The sequence below is a fragment of the Adiantum capillus-veneris genome, chromosome 17, assembly GCF_014529385.1.
Source record: "Adiantum capillus-veneris isolate H3 chromosome 17, ASM1452938v2, whole genome shotgun sequence".
In the NCBI taxonomy this organism is placed as follows: Eukaryota; Viridiplantae; Streptophyta; class Polypodiopsida; order Polypodiales; family Pteridaceae; genus Adiantum; species Adiantum capillus-veneris.
The window spans coordinates 90,643,722-90,661,509 of NC_140947.1; the positions used below are offsets into that span (position 1 = coordinate 90,643,722).

Below are 17,788 nucleotides of genomic sequence, written 5' to 3' on the forward strand. Positions count from 1 at the left end.
ATGCCTGCTCTTTCAAGGCACTCCATTGCTCCACCTTGTATTCATCAATTTTACTATGGAGATATTCATCAAGGTGCCTATAACCAACAATGATCAAGAGAGTGGCGCCCATATAGCTAAAACACCCCATAGAAGAGGGCACAATCCAAAGTAGCACTCACATAAAGCTATGTGCACCTACAAGGGGATGTCGTGGAGTACCACATGGGCACCCTTCAAGTTTTAAGACATCATACAAGACAAGTAGAATTTATAAGGCTAGACCCACTTCGGGAGATAACTCCTCGAATGTAGGTTTCAAAGACCAACCTCTTAAAATGTTTACAACAGGAAGAAACCATACATATCTAGAAATGAATTGGGTTCTTGGGATTTTGGCTAGCACATATTAGCAGCTTACAAGATAGCCTTGAGAAGGTTTTCATACAGCCCACTTTATGTACAAAAAGGCTCTATCAACGCACTCATTTCCTGTGTTTGCTACATTCCATGGGGCAGTAATCTGCAGTGTGTGCTCGTCGATTGAAATTATCTGCAATTTAGCATATAATTCAAGTAGACCCTATTTGGGCCTCCCACAATGAACATCATCATAGCAATTGGGGTACCCTGGCTCAAGGACAAGCAACTTTCAGAATTGCAGATATGGCTCCAAAATTTGGAATGCAGGGAAAAACCCCATTCTTTCTTGATTTGGCTCATTCTCACTTCAGTGAGCATGAGCTTGAAAACAAAAAGGTATTTTACAAGATGTGGGTGAAGATTCCCACATCAGGCAGAAGTTTGAGCTGCCCAGTAATGGAATTGAGTCCAGTTTGGTAAGAATTTTCTTTCTCAAGCTCATCATTAAGAAATTTAAGAATGAAATTGTATCCAATATTGGGGGGAAAGCTCCAAACGACACACTTCCAGCTTCATCTTAAGCTTGAGGCCAAGGATGTAAGCTGCGATCCATTTTCATACCTAGCTCTGCAGGGGCTTTGAGCAATTTGCAATGCAGCTTTCATGGACTTCACTGCTGCAAACACCGAGTTGGAGCAGAGGAGTAGCAGGGGAGGACTTGAGCTTATTGCATTAAAAACAGTCCCTCCATAGCTCATCAAGAATCTTTCTTATGGTCAACCACCTTCATAGCTCATCAAGAATGTTTCTTACCATCAATGACCTCCTTCAGCTTTTCCCCGAGTGCACGAGCTAATGGTGGTGGCACCGCATTGCCAATCTGGCGATGTTTGCTTTGAATGTTTCCATAGAACTTGTAGCTATCAGGGAAGCCCTGCCACAAAAGAGAAACTGATCACATTCCAAAAGCAGGCAGTTGATTCCTCAATATTTCAATACTACAAAATGATATCAGGATGAAGGGCATACCTGCGACCGAGCACACTCACGAACTGTTACAATGCGATCCTGCTCTGGGTGAAAACACATTCCAACCTTTCCCATCGGCTGAGGATCAGTAACTGAAGTCGGGAAATTGCCTTCCCAATCCAGTCTCCCAAAGAGACCCTTCCATTGATTGTGTCTTTCTGCTGTATTAGGCAGGCACCAAGGTATCAAATCAACAAGCTGCCCCGTTGACAGCTTAACCTGTATGAAAAAAAGATAAATGATCAGCTAGATTGAGTCGATGCATTGTACAAAGGGGACTTTGAATTCTCAAGATTGGGAACTCTCTTGATCCACCTATATGACTATTCATATGCGTTTACCACAAAGATATGTAATAAACCTCTACAAAACTCAGTAACGGTATCAATTTAAAATCTGAATCAATGGCACAAACAACGCTTGTCTTGGTTCAAATCATCTCTCCTGTCTTCAAACAGTTGCATGATATGGTCATCACAAGTTCATACCTTCTCTTCAGGCAAATCTCGCCAATCAGCACCCGGGCGTTTAGGAATACGCTGACAGCGAATATGGTTCAGCTCATTCATCTCTTTGGAGATATGATCATGAAGATGGTTTTCTTGACCTCTAATGACCTTCTGGAACCATGATTGCGGAGGATTCCCATACTGCAAATCACAAAGCATGCCAAAGCCTTAAATCCTTAGGCGATAAAGGGAAAATCATATTACCAATACAGGAGTAGCACATACATTTATCTCTAGCTTGTCTGCACCATTGCCAACTGGTGGAAGGTCTGCAATTGTGTCCCTAACTGTGATTGGTCTTAGAGGAGCACCAGAACCAGTATTCTTTACTGCTGCATACGGAAGGCCACCAGGCAAAACAATATCCAACTGGGAGCTTGCAAATACATGCCTGGCTTCAGGCCAGTCAGGGAGACTCTCCTGTGGAGACGCTGCCCATATGAAGGCCCTTTTCCTAGACTGAGAAACACCGTAGTTTCCAGCTTGAAGTACCCCAAAGCGAACCTACATATCACCACAAAGGATCAGGAAGAAAGTCTTATTTTCACCTTCACCTAACCACAGCCATAAAACACCATATATCTGCAATCAAACATACATATATCTACACATGCTGCACAGAGAGTATATGAACATGAGCCAAACCAAACCAGTACTTCGGGAAACAAATCTAGTGTTTAGGAAACAAATCAAGTGCACAGCTTTAAGCATAAGCTATCCAAACCTGGGTATTAACATGTCAACATTAACACAGCAGAACAACCAGCCAAACCCTCTAACAAGCTAGCATACATTACATACACACGGAGATCCTTGCGTGTGTATATAAGAAGAATAGAAATTCATCCTTGTATGCTGAACTCAATCCTCCATACACATGTAGAAGAGGAGGAACCTGGTAGCCCATTTCCAACAGTGAAGCCAGCGTCAGTCGAAATGTCTGGCCCTTGTTGAAACTGACAAAGTTTCGAACATTCTCCAGCAAGAAATATCTGGGTCGGAAGTAATCAGCAAACGAGAGAAACGATAGTATCATCTCACATTGAACTTTGCTCCATGTTCTTTGGTTGAACCGGTTCATGCCTGAGAACCCCTGCACAAGCAGTTAAGAAGGATGTCAGCAGACAGCTAGAGCACGTAGTTCATAAGATGCACAGAGCTAGGTAAATGAAACATAGGAGACAAGAGTACAGCTTGGGACTTCCCCTTCTTTTGACAAGATGTAAAAGGATGTAGCCATCCTTACATATACAGGCCCAAGGTGAACACCGAAAGCAAGAGAAAATCGCATGAAATCAAAGTCATAACAATTTTACCTGGCAAGGAGGACCTCCAACGATGAGATCAACCTCTCCAGGTATGGGAAGCTTGGCCTTCTGTTCTTCACTGAGCTTTAGACATAAATCCTCTGCTTCGGGAGTTGACAAGCAATCCTCTAAATCACCTCCTTTTTCCATAACAGATCTAATGCCATGTAATAAAAACATTCAGTCTAAGACAGACCGGGAAAAAGCATGAGTTGATTAGATCAAAGCCGAAGAACTACCTTAATATGACGTTACAGTTTTCGCAGAACACGTCTGCCTCAGGATGATTCAGCTTAAAGGCCTCAGCAGCTGGATGCTCATACTCAATGGCCCACTTAGACATGGCCACACCTGCAGACATACATACAACTCATCAAAAGAGTCATTCTCTCTCTCACAAGAGCAGCAGAACATACAAACAACTCATTAAAAGATTCATTCTCTCTCACAAGGTACCTTAGTGTATGGAAAAATTTGGCAAAATTACACACCTGATTGATGTAAGCCCTCGGAAAGACCTCCACAACCTGCAAATATATCCAGTGAGGACAAGGAGGGAGTTGCCTTGACAGGCAGCTGCTCTTTCACCGGCTCTTCAGATTCTATAGCTTTGCCTTTTCGCTTAGCTATAGCAATCTCATCAGTTGCTGACTTGCTCTTCAAGCTGGAGTTCTTTAGGGAGCTTAGCTTAACATTGGCCGGAAGCTGCAAAAATAATATACAAAAATTACAGTATGTCAAAGAACACAGCTCTTGTGCTTGAAAAGCATTCTACATTATGCACCTTTTAGGGAACAGCATGCTACTGACCTGCTTGATGGTACCTTTCTTAGGATCGAAAATGCATGTGCAGAAGAAAACATGGTTAAAGCACTCCTGAGCCACATCATCTAATAACTGACCCTGAACTTCACATTTGCCCATGACAGAATCAAGGGTTATTTCTGCTGTCATCTCGCTATAGTAGACCTAAAAAAAACAAGGTTTGAGGGAGTCAGAATCCTTCATCTCAATATCATTCTTAAAGTGTGAATTTGTAAGGGCAGAAAAGAGTACCTCTCGCACATCTGCTGTGTATGCCTTTTCTGCACTGATATCTTCCGGTCTAAAGAATCTTCTGACAGACAACCGTAAATTCTTCCCATTAAGCTGTTTCGAGCCTTTCTCCACTTTAAGACCAAGAAGCTGGCATACTGCAAATGCACGCAAGCCTCTGTTTCTACTTGCTTTAAACTTTTCAACAGGCTCATTCTCATCTGTCAACGGGGGGAGGACATCCGAGCTGCAATAGAGGAAATCTTTGATTTTATACTCCACCCCTTTGTATCTGAACCCTTCATCATTGGCAAGAAGACGTGTGCACAATCTCTCTTGACTCTCATTTCTCAGCTCACATGCATGGCATGTCCCATTGCCAAGCCCCAGGCTATCATAAGGAATGTTCAAAAAAGCACCCTTGTCAGGGCAGTACATAGCTCTGCAATAAAATTCGATCGGATCACCTGCCTCATTTTTCTTTGCTCCAGCCCTAAACTTCTCGTCATCTGCTGCATTTAGCTTTCTGGTGGCATGACCCCAGGCTCGCTTATTAATGTGCACAATCACAGTACCTTTCACATCTGCCAAGTTCACATCTAGGCAACGATCTGTCAAGAACACTTGAAGGGGGTCAGCAGCATTGCCTAGCACAGTTTGTTGGCCCCTCTCCAAGAATCTACCATGAAGGCATTTAGTCCCATTCTTTTTCTGATAAAAATACTCCACAATAAGCATTTCTGGATCTTCACTTGAATCTTCTGTTTCAACAGTAATAACTCCTCCAATATTGATTTCCTCAGACCTAATCTTAACCTTCGTATAAACTGGTTCTTGAGCAGCAGTTTTTCCCATGGACTTTGAAGCCCAGTCAATCTTCAATTGCTTCTCTTGATTGAACCGCAGTTTACCCCCAGACTTTTTCACATGCCCTGTAATCACAATCTTCTCCTCCTCACTGTCGCTTGCCTCTAAAGCTTCATCCTGTTCATTGCCTTCAGCCTCAGCAGCTGCATCCCCCGTGTCTTCTGCTTCCCCACATTTAGCTGAATCCACAGAATAGTATTCGCTCCAGATCCTGTTTATCAATTTTGTTGTAGTGGCCCGCATTGGCTTTGGCCTCGTTCCATCCGGGCGGAGGCCTGCTCTTGGGTTCAAATTGCGGCCTTTTCTTATCAACTTCTTCTTACTGGTCACAAGCTTGACATGGTGCTTCTGCTCCATCAATGAGCCAAGCCCAGATACAAAAGCACACCGTTTTATTTTCTCATCAGGATATTCGGCAAACTGTTGCAGAATAATTTGTCCATGAACCACTACGTATCTTTCGACGTCATTGACTTTATTTGAGATGAAAGTAGGCTGCCCTCTCTCTATCTCAGCAAGACGTTTCACAACATCTGCAAAAGACAGGCGAGATACTCGCATCTCTTCTTTAAGCATCGCTATGATGTGTATGGCCAACCGTGCAGTTTTTAAAACTGGAGCATACCATCTGGAGTATTGTTTAGAGGGCTGGCCAAGCCGGTACCAAGCACCATCTGTGCGAATTGAAATAAAAAGCATGGATGCCCCAAACTCTATCATCCACTCCTTAATGGAACTAAGATAAATTCTGATTCCTTCAGGAGAATTTGCATCCTGCTGCGTAGAGGAAATCCCTGTGGATGAATTGTCATCCAAGAAGTACCCACACCCATCATCTTCAGTCATGACCCCAGACCCAAAAATCTCAATGTCTGCCTCAGTTCCAGCAAGCATTGGTAAAAGCTCCAGGGATACAAGCCTGGAATCACAATTGTAAAGAGCCCAATCATGAAGCATGCGGCGTGGAAGATCCTCTGGTGATACAACTGCAGTATTTTCATCGAAAAGAACATATTCATCCATCTCCTCATCATCGGCTGAGTAAAAAGCAGGAGCAGGATAGTCATTAGCAATCTCATCTTCATTGATTTTGATGTAAAATTTTCCTCTATTGGATGATTGCTGATGAATTCTACGAGTTTGTCCAGAGGCCTTGCGTTCTTCTTGCTCTTGAAGAAGACGAGCAAGCTTCTCATCATCGTCAATACAATCATTTCCTGATCCTTTTCCTTGTCTTGAGGAAACTTCATCTTTGATTTGAAGGGACACTTGTTTGGACGATGCATTGAGCAATCGGAAAGATTCCTCTCGCCTTTTGTGTTCTCTATCCAATGTAGCTATGGCTGGCAAGCCAGTGAAAAGCTGATCTTTATCATCAGCATCACTATCCAACTCTCGCAACTGGGATGCAATAAAATTACCCTGTGAAACTAAATAGTCTTTTGAAAAGAAATGCCCACCCTTGCCAGCAAATGACCTAGAAAGCTTTGCAAAGAGGTCATCGAACCCTAGTTCAGGATCACCCCCATCTGGCTTGGAGAGGGCTTTGTAGACCTCTACACACACCATAGCTTTTTCATATATGTGATCATACAGCTTTTTGTAAGTCGAAAGAGGTTTCACACACAAATATTCTGCCATATCAGTTATCAACCACACTTGAGCTTGACCCTCGACATAGCCTGCAATATCCCAGGCATCAACTGCAAATCCCTCACAGCGAACTGCAAGTTCCTTATCAGCATTCCCCTGAAAAGGCAAGACAAGACCACTGACATATAAGGGTACCATGCCTATCATTTCAATGGCAGCAACCTTCCCATCTTCATCATGCACAATGAAATCCAACAACTTGCGCTTGGGCTGATCGGACTCATTCCCTTTACCTGATGTTAGCACTATGGCAACTCCCTCCCCTTCAACTAGACGTTCAGGTTTGCTCTCAATAAGAGCATCTGTTTCATCAAGCTTGATACGTTTCTCCTTCAAGCACTTGGCAGATGCTGCGCGCTTGGGTCTCCGCAAATCATTCTCACCCATAACAATACCTGTTTTATTAGGGGTAGAGCTGTCATCCTCTTCACTGTCAGAGGGTTCTGGATCATGGAGCCTTTTCTTGCTTCCTGCTTTCTTATGATGCTTACTATCTGTCTGCGGTTTTCTCTTCTTTAAGAAAACCTGCCCAGAATTGGGGGCTGCAGAGTTCTTGTCCTCTGTGGACTCTCCAAGGTCTTCATTTGGCAGCTTCTTCTCTGCATTGGTGGATCCTGACCTCTTCTTGGTTTGAGTGGGCTTCTGGTCGTCCTCATTTTCAGCAGACTTAGTGGAGAGGGCAGACCCCATATATTTAAGGCACTCTTTCCATGTCCGGAATTTTTCCCCTGGCAAGAATGTCCAAGCGAGCTCAAACCGTGGCCCTCGGAAAAGCTCTCTCTCTCTCTCTCTCTCTCTCTCTCTCTCTCTCTCTCTCTCTCTGTGTGTGTGTGTGTGTGTGTGTGTGTGTGTGTGTGTGTGTGTGAGAGAGAGAGAGAGAGAGAGAGAGACATACCTGAGGGGGCCACAAAGGTTCGACGGATGCGCCCGTTGGAGGCAGTGGTCTGGAGCACAGTGCCACCGTGTTGCTGCCAGTGGGAAACGTCTAGTGCTGTGTCTGCAGCTGCCATGGAAGCTCGTAAAGGGGCAAGGAGGACAGAGAGATCGAAAAGGAAGATTAGCCAGAGGAAGCCATGGGAGGGGAGGGAGACCAAATTGAAAAGTGGGCGGGAGCGAAAAGGGGATTGGAGGGCGGGAAAATAGAGCCCCACCTGAGTGGAGAGCTTACAGATCCACGCGGCTATGGCGGGAGACGTGAAAATCTGAGCGCCAAGTTTTCAAAGAGCAATACCTACCCATTTCTTTTGCTTTCCCCAATTCATAGCTCAGGTCCCTAGTCTTCCCCTCCCAAATGTAGGAGAGGAAAGTTGATCTCGCTTGTGTGAGTGTTTTTGGCTGGACCGTTGGATTACATTCCAAAGCCAAATGTTTTTCCCTACTTTTGATAAGTTGCAGTGTTCATGTTTTAGCCCACTTTTGACATTCAAGAGAAGTGACAAAGATTTGCCTGTGAAGGGCTACTGCAGAAATTTGCCCCTCTTGTGAAGAGCCGGACCAAAGACAATGTATGGCACCTTTTAAGGAAAAAATGGATACATATACATGTACTAGTATGGCCTATCGCCTTCGGCAGCCTCTCTCTCTCCCTCTCTCCCTTTTTATCGCGTGCAAAGGGGCTTTTTTGGTTTTGGACTTTAGCTTTTAGGTCGCAGATTGCGACACGCGTAAAGGGCTTCCCCTTTCGTCATATTATGTTAGTAGATATTATACACTCTGAGGTATAATATGATGATTTTCTTATCAGAGTTGGAAGTTGAAGACCAAATCTCCCAAGTTGCACTTTTATCTATGTGACTTCATACATTTTTGTGTTGAATTTGGCTTTGAAAATTAAGTGCAGATTTGGCGATTTCATATTTTGAAAGGCGCAAAAAAATGTATGGATCATTTGAAGGACAATTTTTTAAAAGTGCCCTTCATAGGCTAGACCTTCCATAAAAAGTAGAAGGCCACCTTGCAAAACTGAAGGCTATTATGATTGAGTGTTTCTCATCATGTTGCGTAGAGTCTTTGGCCAGCTCAAAGCAGATGCCATAGCGTTGCTTAATTGAAATTTTGTCGTCCTTCAAATTATGCACTTGGTAGATAAATAGAGATGTCATTGATACAATGGGAAAAGGAAATGCTTCTCTAGGTTTCACTTCATTGCATGGGAAAGTTCTCAAAGGTGTACAATTTTTTGTGTTTGAAATTAGTTGACGGCCCATGGGTGCTAATATTAGGTATAAGTTACACGAGGGGTAGTGGGGTAGATTCAATCGGAGGTCACCTCGACACTATATACCAAAGATTGGGTCTTCAATGAAGACCCACCAGTGGGATCGACAATCGAATTGGGTCATGTTCTTTAGAATTGTAGGGGGTCGTTGGATGGGGTTCGTATTTATTTTTTATGTCCTTGTTACTTTTGCATGCGTTGGTTTAGCTTATATAGGTGTGAAGTGGAGGGTTGGACAAGCGAACCCACACGGACGCATGGTTAGGGCAGCTACTTGTCATCACGAGGGTCGTGGGTTCGAGGCTCAAGCCGCCAAACCAAGAAGTCAAGGTGAGTAGTCCTTTGTAGGCCGTCCATCCTCCTCGAGATCCCTGCAAAGTTCTACCCACCGTTGATCCCATCGCCTTGGTTTTTTCAAGACCTCAAAACCTCACACCATGCCGCACTTGCATGTCAAGCTTAGAACCTTGGCCCTCCTTACTTCTATATTTCATTTCAATTAGATGGAGTCTTTGTAGCTTAGATATAATATTAAGTTTAGATTTCATATGCCATCACCTAAAACTCTCACACCATGCACCAGTTATATGTTGAGCTTAGAACCTCGGCCCTTAGAACACACTATTGATGCCAACAAATGTAATTTTTTTACGAGTATTTTTTTGGAATTCGGCGAGCAGATTTCAAAAAGATTCTTTCTTTCTCTCAACCCTTCATAGTTGAGGATCCGCTCTTCAACTCTTTCTTTCTCTCGACCCTTCATAGTTGAGGATCCGCTCCTTTTTTCTCTCTCCTGATCCTCCCTCGTCCTCTCTTTTTCTCTCTCATAGAATTTCTTCCTTGGTGAAAACACACCTCGGTCAAACATCTATTATTCACAAATCTCCCTCTTTTCTGTCTCTCTCATGTACACTCATACAAGCACATAAATTGACCCAAAGCATTACACTCACTCTCTCTCTCTCTCTCTCTCTCTCTCTCTCTCTCTCTCTCTCTCTCTCTCTCTCTCAAACATCATAATTTATGTCGAGCAAAAAGTAATCCCACCAACCGGACAATGCTACACCCGAATCTTTTCTACCTCACTTATGTACACCCATATATATGCGCGCACATATACAAGCACAAATTGTGCATCCAAATCATTGCACACACACTCTTTTAAAACATCGTGATATATGTCAAGCAACAAGTTTAACCACCAACTGGATAATGATACATACACTTGAATCATTTGTAACGAGATAAATTTTAAGGGTTTACAATCCAAAATAATACAATCCAATTTTGTCCTGGTAAATCTCCCTCTTTCCCGCCTCACTCATGTACACTCATACACGTGCACAAAAATACACCCAAAGCATTGCACACACACTCTTTTCAAACATCATTATATACATCGATCAGCAAATTTACCACAAACCGAACAATGATAAATATACTTGAATCATTCTCAACAAGCCAATTTGAAGAGGCTACAATCCAAAATAATCTAATCTAGCTTTGATGTCATAAAATATAATACCTAACCAATCCAACTGATTTTTTCATATTAAATTGATCATTTAATGTGGGAGAATAGACACGAACAAGGGTTAGAAAATAGACATGTGCTTATGGATCTATCTCAACACGTGGCCAAAGTTAAAAGGGTTCAAATGAGAGATGATATGTCAAAGGGCAAGGCTAGCTAATGGACCTTAAAGACCATAGGGTTAGCGTCATTAAAGACCTCAAATGGTTAGTTAGTGTTAAAAGTCCTTTGACCTTAGGCAAGCTAGGGTTGTGCTTGAGGTGTTTGATGAATGAGATGCTTGAGAAGCTTGTCATGCTTGAGATGCTAGGGTTGTACTTGAGGTGGGAACCCGGCCCAAGCTTGAGGGGCTTGAGGTGTCACAAAAGTCAACAAGGATCCCTACAAGGAGGGGACGAGCCCTACAAATAGAGGCATGAGAGAGAACACACACACCCTCACACCCACAAGGCAAAGCCTAGTCCAAGGAGCCAACAAGGACACATGTCAAGCTCCACTTCATGTTGCCCTCATGGTGTGCCTAAAGCCTATTGGTTGGCCTCCCAAGGGTTCCAATGATAATTTAGTTGATTTAATTAATTGTTTATGCATTTATCAAGTCCTCTCTCTCAAAGGGGAAAGGGGGACACTTGTCCCAAGGCTACCCTTGTTGCTTGATATGCACCAAGCATATGAATGGCTAGGCTTGGGAAGGCCAGTGAGCTTTCACCTTGACCTAGAAGAGGGGGTCGACCCAAGCAATGAGGGGGACTGCTTGCAGGATATACGCTCCCACACACACACACTCATTGTGTGAGGTGCAAAGTGCAAGAGCTCCATCTCCTTCTCCAAGCTTGTAGAGAGGTTGAGAGCCTACACCAACACTCTTGGCTATGGAATGCAAATCCAACCAAGAGCCATGCTCCAATGCTTAAGCTTGCCATCTTCTCCATCTTCATTACTATGCTATTATGTATGCTAAGCAAGAAGAGTAATTATAAGCAAGAAACTATTTCTTTCTCCTACGAATGTTTCTTCTTCCTCTTCCCTATCCTCATTCCCCGCTAGCTCTCTCCACCTTTGAAGGTGTTTGAGGCCTTGGGACTGAGGCTGGGGATGGTTAATGCTTTTTACAAAGTCTATGTTATGCTCGTGATGCATGAAGCTTTCCATCTTCATTGCATCACCTAGGTCACAAGGAACACAAAGATTGTATTGTACCAAGTCTCTCTGGATGGGAGAATCTACAATACAAAATCTTATTGGAGGGGGGACCACCGGTTCCACATAAATCTGGTCCTCGACTATTATCAAGTTCTCTAAACTCTCTCTCTTGTAAAAGTATTGTTCATGCCAAGTTAATTAAGTACTATGGTTATGTTGCTACCGCTAAATAAGTTCACCCTCTATGTTCTCAAGTAGTCTCACAAAAATGCTCTCTCTAATTCTCTTAATTCCGCTATTCTCAAAGTTTATAGGCCATTTCCATTACATTGGTATCAGAGCTATTGGTTTCTCTTTTCTTGCGTAAGAAAAGAGTTCCTTAAGTTTTCCATGAAAGACTGGGCCTATTTATTGCAATAGGATAAGTGGGATAGGGATCTATTATCTTGGTTGAGAAGGACTTAGTTCGAGGTACACCATTGGGAACTATAGTCTTAATAATGGAGCCTCCCGGGGCTTGCCTTTGGCTTAACCATTATTGAGCTACGAGCAAGCTCAACAGTAACCATAATCAACCAAGCAATGTAAGACCCTCTCCACTAGTCTTTGCAATCAACAGTGTCTAAACCACGGGTGTGGCTGCTTGAGGACTGATTTTCAAAGGTAAAGAAGAGTAGCGACTAAGGTTTTTGAGGGTACAAAAGCACAAAGTAATCTATACATAAGTTTATAGGCCATTTCCATTACATTGGCATTCATGCTTTCGAGATGGGAGAAACTGTAACGGCCAACACAGCTTTCAAGGGACAACAAGCCTCCATTACTTCCTTAATTGGGAAATTGAGGCTTCTGTCCAAAGCTACGTCAACAAAGAAGACTTTTTCATCTCTTCTCTCAAAGATGAGGATGCTATCCTAGGGGCACCATGGTTCAATCGTATGGTTGCCAACATGAAGTTCCCTGAAGGAGAATCTACTTCACCTGCATGGAAAAGAACCTGGTCATACTATACCATTTGTAAATCCTCTTGAATCAATGAAAAGCTCAGCTTTTGCCTACATGATTTTTGTCAAAGAGTCCCTAAAAGGTCCTAATGTTTCATCAAATGTAAATGTAAGAATCAAGAAGAGCTAGACTTGTATAATTTTCTAAAAGGAATCCAAGATGTGTTCATCGATGATATCCCTATGGACTTACCTCTAAAATGAGGGGATGATGACCATCGAATTGATCTCCTACCAGGAAGCTCACCGCCTAACAAGCCTTCTTATTGAGTTTCCCAAGCTCAACAAGAGGAGATCATGAGGCAAGTACAAGAATTGATACACAAAGGGATGGTGAGGCCTAGCTCCTCTCCCTTTTGTTCTCCAGTCCTTTTAGTGAAAAAGAAAGATGGTACATACCGCATGTGCATGGACTATCAAGCACTAAACCATATCACTATCAAAAACAAATTTCTTGTACCTCGGGTAGAAGTTCTGTTTGATAAACTACAAGGCTCTACCTACTTCAGTAGGATTGACCTTAAAAGTGGCTATTATCAAATAAGGATAGTGAATGAAGATATCTCAAAGACCACGCGTGTTTCTTACAATGTTTGGCCTTTATGAATATCTAGTCATGCCTTTTGGCTTGACTAATGCACCGACCACCTTCAATCGTTTAATGGAGAAACTCTATAGACCCTATCGCAAATTCACTAGAGTGTTCTTTTATGATATCATCATCTACTCCAAGTCCTTGGAGGAACACAAGCACATCTCCAAGCGATTTTTCAAGCATTGAGGCAAAACAAGGTTTTAACCAATCAAAAGAAAAGTAAAATTTTCTTTCAAGAGATTCAATACTTAGGTCATATTATCTCTCAAGATGGTATCTGTATGGATCCATCAAAGTTGAAAGTAATAAAAGCATGGCCTAACCCAAGGAATCTACATGAGCTAAGAAGCTTTATTGGTATGTGTGCATACTATAGACGCTTCATAGAAAAATTCTCTCAAACAGCAGGATTATTACACGACTTAACAAAAATGAACGTTAAGTAATCATGGACTGCTAAGGAGCAAAATGCTTTTGACAACCTCAAAGAGAAGCTTACTTCCCAACCAGTCCTTATGCTTCCAAATCTCTCAAAGCCATTTGAGGTCCAATGTGATGCTTGTGGTGATTGCCTTGGAACGGTCTTGCTTCAAGAAGGGCATACCATAGCATACGAGAGCCGAAGGCTCGATGCCAATGAACGAGTCTTGGGCATATATGAAAAAGAGCTTTTAGTTGCTCTACGTGTCCTAGACACATGGAAGCACTATCTATTGGGGACTCTGCGTATTTTGCAAACATACCACCAAAATCTTTAGTACTTCATGATGCAAACCAACCTTTTCGACAAACAAATGAGGTGGGCAAATTTCCTTTTGCAATTTTATTTTCATATTGCTCACATTGCTTGTATACAAACATAAAAGAGAAAAATATTTACTATTTGTTTGACACCACTTTGGAGTATATCAAAGTACTTACAAAGTGTTGTTGATTATGGAAAGTACCTCAACTCGTGTGAGTATGGACATAGATTAATGTCAAATGCTCTCAATAACAATTCAATCTAGTTCAGAGTGCAAGCCACAATATGAGAGTTGGTCGGGTTCATAGCTCAAAAGATAACATGAAAAAAGAAAAGCAGGGAGGTATTGGATGTGTAAGAGCATAGGGAGATAGACATGCCAATAACCACCCAATAATACCTATATATAGGCCCTTGGTCCTCCTATATATAGCCCCTGTACTGCATGTGTATCTATCGGCCCTTGGCCAGGGCCGTGCCCTCCTATAGTTCTACCCTTGGCATGACATTACTCCCCCCTTGGAGAAGCGTTTTCATCCGCGAAAACAAAAGTGGTAGGATATTCATAAGAACACTAATGTTTTCCAAAGTGGTATACATCATGGATCCAGTTGTTTGTTTGATCAAAACAAGGTACAGTAGGAGGTTCAATGAAATCAAGAGTAATATCGTGATTTTGCACATTGTTGTCCTTTTGGAACCATCTAGTGTATAGACTCCATTTAGAATGCACATGAGCATGCTTAAACGAGTTATCATAACAAAGATGTACCTGAAAGAGTACCACTTTTCACTTTTCGTGAAAGTGACTTGCTGGCATAACTCATCAGCCAATTATAAGTCCTTGACTTGTTCTCAAATTTCATCAGTAAACAACCCCACTATAACTAGTGTTCAAGGTTGAGAACCTGATTTAAACATGAAGAGACTAAACCTAATCGCAAACATGCTTTATCTGATGGTAAGCAAACTCCAAGCAGAGCAATAAATGCTTATTAATTGGATTGCTTGTTGCTAATGTACGCACTTTGCATATCCTTTAGCCCAAGATTACACTTTGTAATTTGCCTATCCCCTTGGATAACTGACAGTACTGAGGTGTGTTTTCCCCATGGTTTACAAACAATCTTCCCAGATGACTAGTAAATGGGAATCACAACATCGTATAACATTGTTGAGGAATCAACAATGTCCGGAATAACCATCGTGGTTAACTTGAAAAATCCACAAACACCCAAACCAAGCCATGACCTCTATTGGTGATTAGTAGACCCAAAAAGTAATCTCATAGAGATACTGCACATCAAGTGCAAAATACTTCATAAGCAACAACTTGATGAATACGCATGCCGTTCCAAATCAGCCTTTGCTAAACACTAGGACCCATAACACCTAGTGTGCATGCATTTAGCAAAAAACAGATCCAAACCTGTATATCCATGGTGATCCTTGCCAATACTTATGGCAAATGTGATGCACCTAGCACACATTAAAAAAGAATGTAAAAAGTTTTGAAAAGAAACTAAATAATTTTAGTTGCAATCTTTTGCAAGCCTTGCTGAAATGTCTGAACCATAATAGAAGGTGAAATAGTGATCACTTCTAGGTACAAACAATGAAACTTTTTCATGAACAACTTAGAGCCTTGCTATATGTATAAACAACCATCTGTAATGTTGTTTAGCAGTACTTGTACCTGAACAAGTCATTCTAAATATCCGACAACTTTTGGCCATTGAAATTGCTCCTGATACGTCGTGCTGAAGATGGTCTAGAAAACAGATTTGACCAGCACCTAGGGACTCTGTCATGACACATAATTGAAATAATGGCGCTAGTGTCAGTCCAGAGACTCATATTCTCCACATGTGGAATATGTCTCATGTAAGGATGTTTTAAAAAAAGGAGCATCCTTCAAGTACAAGATGTACTTGTGTGTGGAGGTAACTGCAAACACTCTACGACGGGAGTGAGAGGGACCCTCATTAGCCTTGCTCCACATTGGCTAAACTGAACTCCTTGAGTCCCTAGACCATGTTGTATCCCATGTGACAACATGTGCCAAATCAAATCATACAAGTGGATTCATAACAACATAATGTACATTGGACACTATAGCCAAAATACTTGTTTCGACATGCCCTTGGCATGGCCCTCGGGATTGAACCAAAAGTTCAGTTACCCGTATTCAAATGCATAGGAGTACATCTCCCACGTGTGAAAAAAACAAGCAACATTGTACTGGAAACCCTGGGTGTTGCCTTCGCAATCCAAACCCGTTGGGTAGAATCTACGTAGTCAAACCACTTGGTAAGACCCTTTGTAGAACTGTTGGACTAGCAGGTAACGGTAACCAACATAGTTAACCGTGTACAGAATGATGAGAATCAACTTGAAAAGTTGAAGTTGTCCAATAACCCCTGGTAGATTGTGGACTTCTTTCCTTGAAAGTACAATGGGAAGAGATCAAATTGTGATCCTCAATGCCTATGGGTGACTTAGTAAGCATCTATGGGGTCGTATCCCAAAACAATATGTCCATAGACACTCCATAGTGCTATAGAAGGAGCAAGAAAACAACAAAAGTGAAATGCCTAGCTCTTATGGACAGCCATGCTATCTCAATTGATTGCTGCATCGATACTTCCTTGTAGAGATCAACTGCTGTGAGTGGAAGATTATCAAAAACTCAACTTGAGTGTCGCATTGAAAACATGTAGTGCAAAAATGACACCCTAGACATCCGTACCGACAAGACTCTTGCTTGTCCAGTAACATCGATGTGTACTTCCCTGGGTAGAGCTATTCGATCTTGAAAACAATCACCCAAAGAATGCCAATAGTTAGGTCTTACCCTTGGCCTGACAATGGCTCTTAGCCATTATGCAAATTAGTGTTTAATGGACGAACCGATGAAGACTAATTTGAGTAGCATCTTAACCATGTGGTAGCTGAGAGGTAGAGCACCTTGGCTCAGGCTGACTCACGAGCAAAACATGTATCAAAAGCTTCTTAGAAGATTTTGATTATTCCCTTAAAGACAGAGAGAAAGAGAACAAGAGCATGCTAGGCTGAGGAACTTTCCTTAGTTTTTAGAGTGTGTACCCAAGCTGTGTGCTCTTACACGTCTTATGCCTAAATTGCAGCCTATCATATAAGCATTCCACAGTTTTCCAGTATGACTCTCTCATCGAGAGAGGTAACCGAAAAACACAAAACTCATTGCGACCCACCTACCATGCAGGGGTCGTGATTGTATGAGGATGACTTAGCATTGGCACAAGTTCCTTTTAGTGTTGTTGTGTGTTGATAGCAACCAACAATCATATTAAACAACCCATCCTTAGTTTGTCCTTGATAGAGTTGTGAGTGTGATAGCGGAAGCATAATGCACAAAGCGGTAGAATTGAATCCACCTCACTAGCATGCCTTGCATGCAGAATTGTAAGCCCTTGCGGAGAGTAATGGCCTCAACCGTGAGAACCAAAACCATAAGTGCCTTGCACAGTTTAGATTGGTAGGGATTTTGTGAGCTGATATTCCCTATTTTGCTAATTCCTTGAAGCCTTGCTTCCTATAAAATTGCCAAAGCACTTTGCTTTGCACAATGACAGTAATTGCCAAGTAAACAGGGAAAAACAAGAAAAACTTAAACTTGGCTAACTTGGTCGTTGTTCTAACGGTTGGCCCGATATTCCGTGGAAGATAACTCGCTTCAAAATAGTGCATAACCATATCTGCTGCACGAGTGGGGTCTGTCGTATGTACAAATACGTCCCTTGTATCATATACGCCCGTCTGTTTCTC

At 42.2% G+C, this 17,788-nt stretch overlaps 1 protein-coding gene across 2 annotated transcripts; it reads right to left on the reverse strand.

The window, feature by feature from the left end:
• Positions 1 to 646: 646 nt before the first annotated feature.
• Positions 647 to 8,186, reverse strand: LOC147437689 (DNA (cytosine-5)-methyltransferase 1B-like). Of its 2 annotated transcripts, XM_086487190.1 has the most exons (12): positions 7,638 to 8,186; positions 4,244 to 7,470; positions 3,998 to 4,156; positions 3,679 to 3,892; positions 3,427 to 3,538; positions 3,197 to 3,344; positions 2,776 to 2,973; positions 2,106 to 2,384; positions 1,860 to 2,021; positions 1,372 to 1,590; positions 1,156 to 1,276; positions 647 to 1,018 (listed from the first exon to the last, which is right to left on the reverse strand). In XM_086487190.1, the coding sequence occupies exons 1-12, from the start codon at positions 7,750 to 7,752 to the stop codon at positions 915 to 917; spliced, it is 5,058 nt and encodes a 1,685-aa protein (XP_086343316.1). In that variant the 5' UTR covers positions 7,753 to 8,186; the 3' UTR covers positions 647 to 914. The 2 variants fall into 2 exon arrangements, with proteins under 2 accessions (XP_086343316.1, XP_086343315.1); XM_086487189.1 differs by having other exon boundaries at positions 994 to 1,276; positions 7,638 to 8,180.
• Between the last annotated feature and the right edge of the window lie 9,602 nt (positions 8,187 to 17,788).